This window comes from Salpingoeca rosetta (genome assembly GCF_000188695.1).
Source record: "Salpingoeca rosetta unplaced genomic scaffold supercont1.13, whole genome shotgun sequence".
Lineage (NCBI taxonomy): Eukaryota > Choanoflagellata > Craspedida > Salpingoecidae > Salpingoeca > Salpingoeca rosetta.
In genome coordinates this window covers 883013-885512 of record NW_004754921.1, presented here as the reverse complement: position 1 = coordinate 885512, position 2500 = coordinate 883013, and the positions used below count along the sequence as shown (strand labels likewise).

General features: G+C 55.9%; 1 protein-coding gene across 1 annotated transcript in view; it reads right to left on the bottom strand.

Annotated features, from left to right (window-relative positions):
* PTSG_05619 (NAK protein kinase) overlaps nucleotides 1–2500 on the bottom strand; it is a gene marked incomplete at its 3' end in the record, with an annotated part of 9787 nt that overhangs the window by 2127 nt on the left and 5160 nt on the right. Inside the window, exons 13-18 of the mRNA XM_004993429.1 lie at nucleotides 2175–2312; nucleotides 1865–1944; nucleotides 1579–1631; nucleotides 1320–1375; nucleotides 797–895; nucleotides 1–423 (exon numbers count right to left, since the gene is read on the bottom strand). The exon at nucleotides 1–423 is cut by the window's left edge and continues 150 nt beyond it. Of these exons, the coding sequence (XP_004993486.1) occupies nucleotides 1–423; nucleotides 797–895; nucleotides 1320–1375; nucleotides 1579–1631; nucleotides 1865–1944; nucleotides 2175–2312 (849 nt within the window). The remainder of the gene's footprint in view (nucleotides 424–796; nucleotides 896–1319; nucleotides 1376–1578; nucleotides 1632–1864; nucleotides 1945–2174; nucleotides 2313–2500) is intronic.

Sequence of the window (2500 nt, the reverse complement as noted above, 5' to 3'; positions counted from 1 at the left end):
CCTGGCTGCCGCTTCAAACGGGTTGCTCGGTTGTCGCTTGTGCCGGATGCCAATCGCTGTGTTGGGTGCGCGGCGCTTTTCTCCGTTCGCGATCGCAGTCGCAGGCGTGTGCGTGTGGTCGGCAGCAAACGGCGGCGTGGCAAACCCCAATGCGGCTTCACCATCCACCGCGTGTGCACTCGCCGCATCAACCGATGCTGCCTTCGCGAGCGTGCGTGCCTTGCGGGCGTGGGCTGCTGGCGGCGCCGTCTGCGGTGCGTGTGCGTGCGCGTGTGCATTTGCACGAATGACCTGGCCCTCTGGTGTCGTCGGCCACTCTGGCTCGTCGTGCATGGGGTTGGCAAACGGGTTGCTGGCGGAACGAGCGTGGCCCTTGCGCGAGGGTCGTTGTATCGCGTCATGCTGCTGATGTTGCTGCTGCTGCTGTTCTTGGTGTTGGTGTTGGTGTTGGTGTTGGTGTTGGTGTTGGTCGTCGCTGTTATGCTTGTTGTGCTCGTGGTGGTGTATGCGACCCATGGGGACGCGGGCAGGCGTTGATGCAAACGGATCCGCGGGTTGCTGTGGTGATTCAGGGGGGGGGGAGAACAAGGCAATAATGGCGTGAGTGTATTGTGGATCAAGGCAGGGTGGGGAGAGAAGATGAGCTGTGGATTGCCATGAAGGAGAACGAAGAAGAACGAAGAAGAAGAAAGGAAGGAGAGGAACAGCAGAAGGAACCAAGCTCGTACACGCACGCAAACTTAAGGTTCATGAGCATGATGCACACAAGTGTGTGTGTGTGTGTGTGTTCACTCACGGGCGGTGTCTGTGGAGAAGAGATGCAGGCGTGCGGCGATGGTGTTGTCCGCCTTGCACCCTTGTCGGCATGACGATGTTGATGCTGTTGATGCTGATGCTGGTGTTGATGTTCGTGGGCGCGGTCACGGTGGTGTGAGGTGGCTGCGGCTGGTGACGTTGAGTGTCTGTCTCCGCGCGCAGGGAGCACGAGGGGACACTTTATGTCGCGCAGCTCAAAGCACCGCTGAAGGCCGTGTTGTGTGTGTGTGTGTGTGTGTGTGTGTGTGTGTGTGTGTGTGTGTGTGTGTGTGTGTGTGTGTGTGTGTGTGTGTGTGTGTGTGTGGGTATGTGTGTGGGTGGGTGGGTGTGGTGTGAGTGGTACATGATGCATAAGAAACGTGTCGAATTGGCTGGTAAAATGTCCGTCACGAGCGCACGTGGGCACCACGAGAACGGCATTGGTTGCGTGTGTGTGTGTGGGGGTGGGGGGGTGTGGGTGTGGGTGTGGGTGTGGGTGTGTGTGTACAACATCAGTGACTCACCCTGCACGCCTCTGGCGCGGTGATTCGTTTGTCTGGATCAAGCTCAAGCAGCGACGCTACAAATTGGGGAGCGATGTGCAGAACAAGCGTGTGAGCATAGTGGAGGAGGTGCCGAAGTGGCGATGCGCTGGATGTGTGCGCTTGTGTGTTTCATGTTTGTTTGTGCATACTGATGGGTTGAGTGTCAACATGCTCCAAATGTGTGCACCATAAATGCACCACCTGCACCATGCGTGTGTGTGTGTGTGTGTTCGCGTACCAAGAAGGTCCATGAGCTCCTGCGAGAACGAGTGATCATCCGGGATTTTGTATCTGTTGGCAGTCGCATGCACATGCAGTATCTTGTGAGCACACAATAACACAGCAGTCACGAAACTCGGGTGCACACGCACAACACGCACGACATGCGCAACACGCAACACACAACACAAGTACAAAACACGGCACACAGCACACATAAACACAGTGCACAAAGCACAAAGCACAGCACGCACAACACAGTGCACAAAGCACAAAGCACAGCACGCACAACACAGTGCCCGCACCGGCCGTTCAGGACGGAGAGCGTGGAGTCCTCAAACGCATCAGCGAAGAACATCAGCTTGTACAGCAGACAGCCCAGCGCCTGTGAACACACACACAAATGTGCCCAGTGACGAGGTGTCAGAAATGTTTCAAACCACACCATGACAAGGCCAAATCACACCCCTCTCTTCACCAAACACACACACACACATTACATTATACATACACGCGCGCGCACGCACGCGCGCACACACACACACATATTACACACACATAACACACACACACAAACAACACTGAACCCCTCTCCTTTCTCTTCAAGTCGCGTACCCAGACGTCAGCGCGGGTGTCGATGGTGCGTTTCTGATATAGGTCGATCATTTCTGGTGCACGGTACTGCGGGGTTGTGTACCGCCCGATTTCCTCCTCCGCCAACGAAATGGCCATTGTCTCTCCAGGCACAATCACCTGCACACGCAGCGAGGGGCGTGTTAGTGTGTGTGTGTGTGTGTGTGTGTGTGTGTGTGTGTGTGTGTGTGTGTGTGTGTGTGTGTGTGTGTGTGTGTGTGTGTGTGTGACGTCGCTCTGTGTGCATGTGTCCGTTTTCATCTGCGCACGTGTATCTGTACTGTCCTCACCTTTGTTGTTGCACTGCC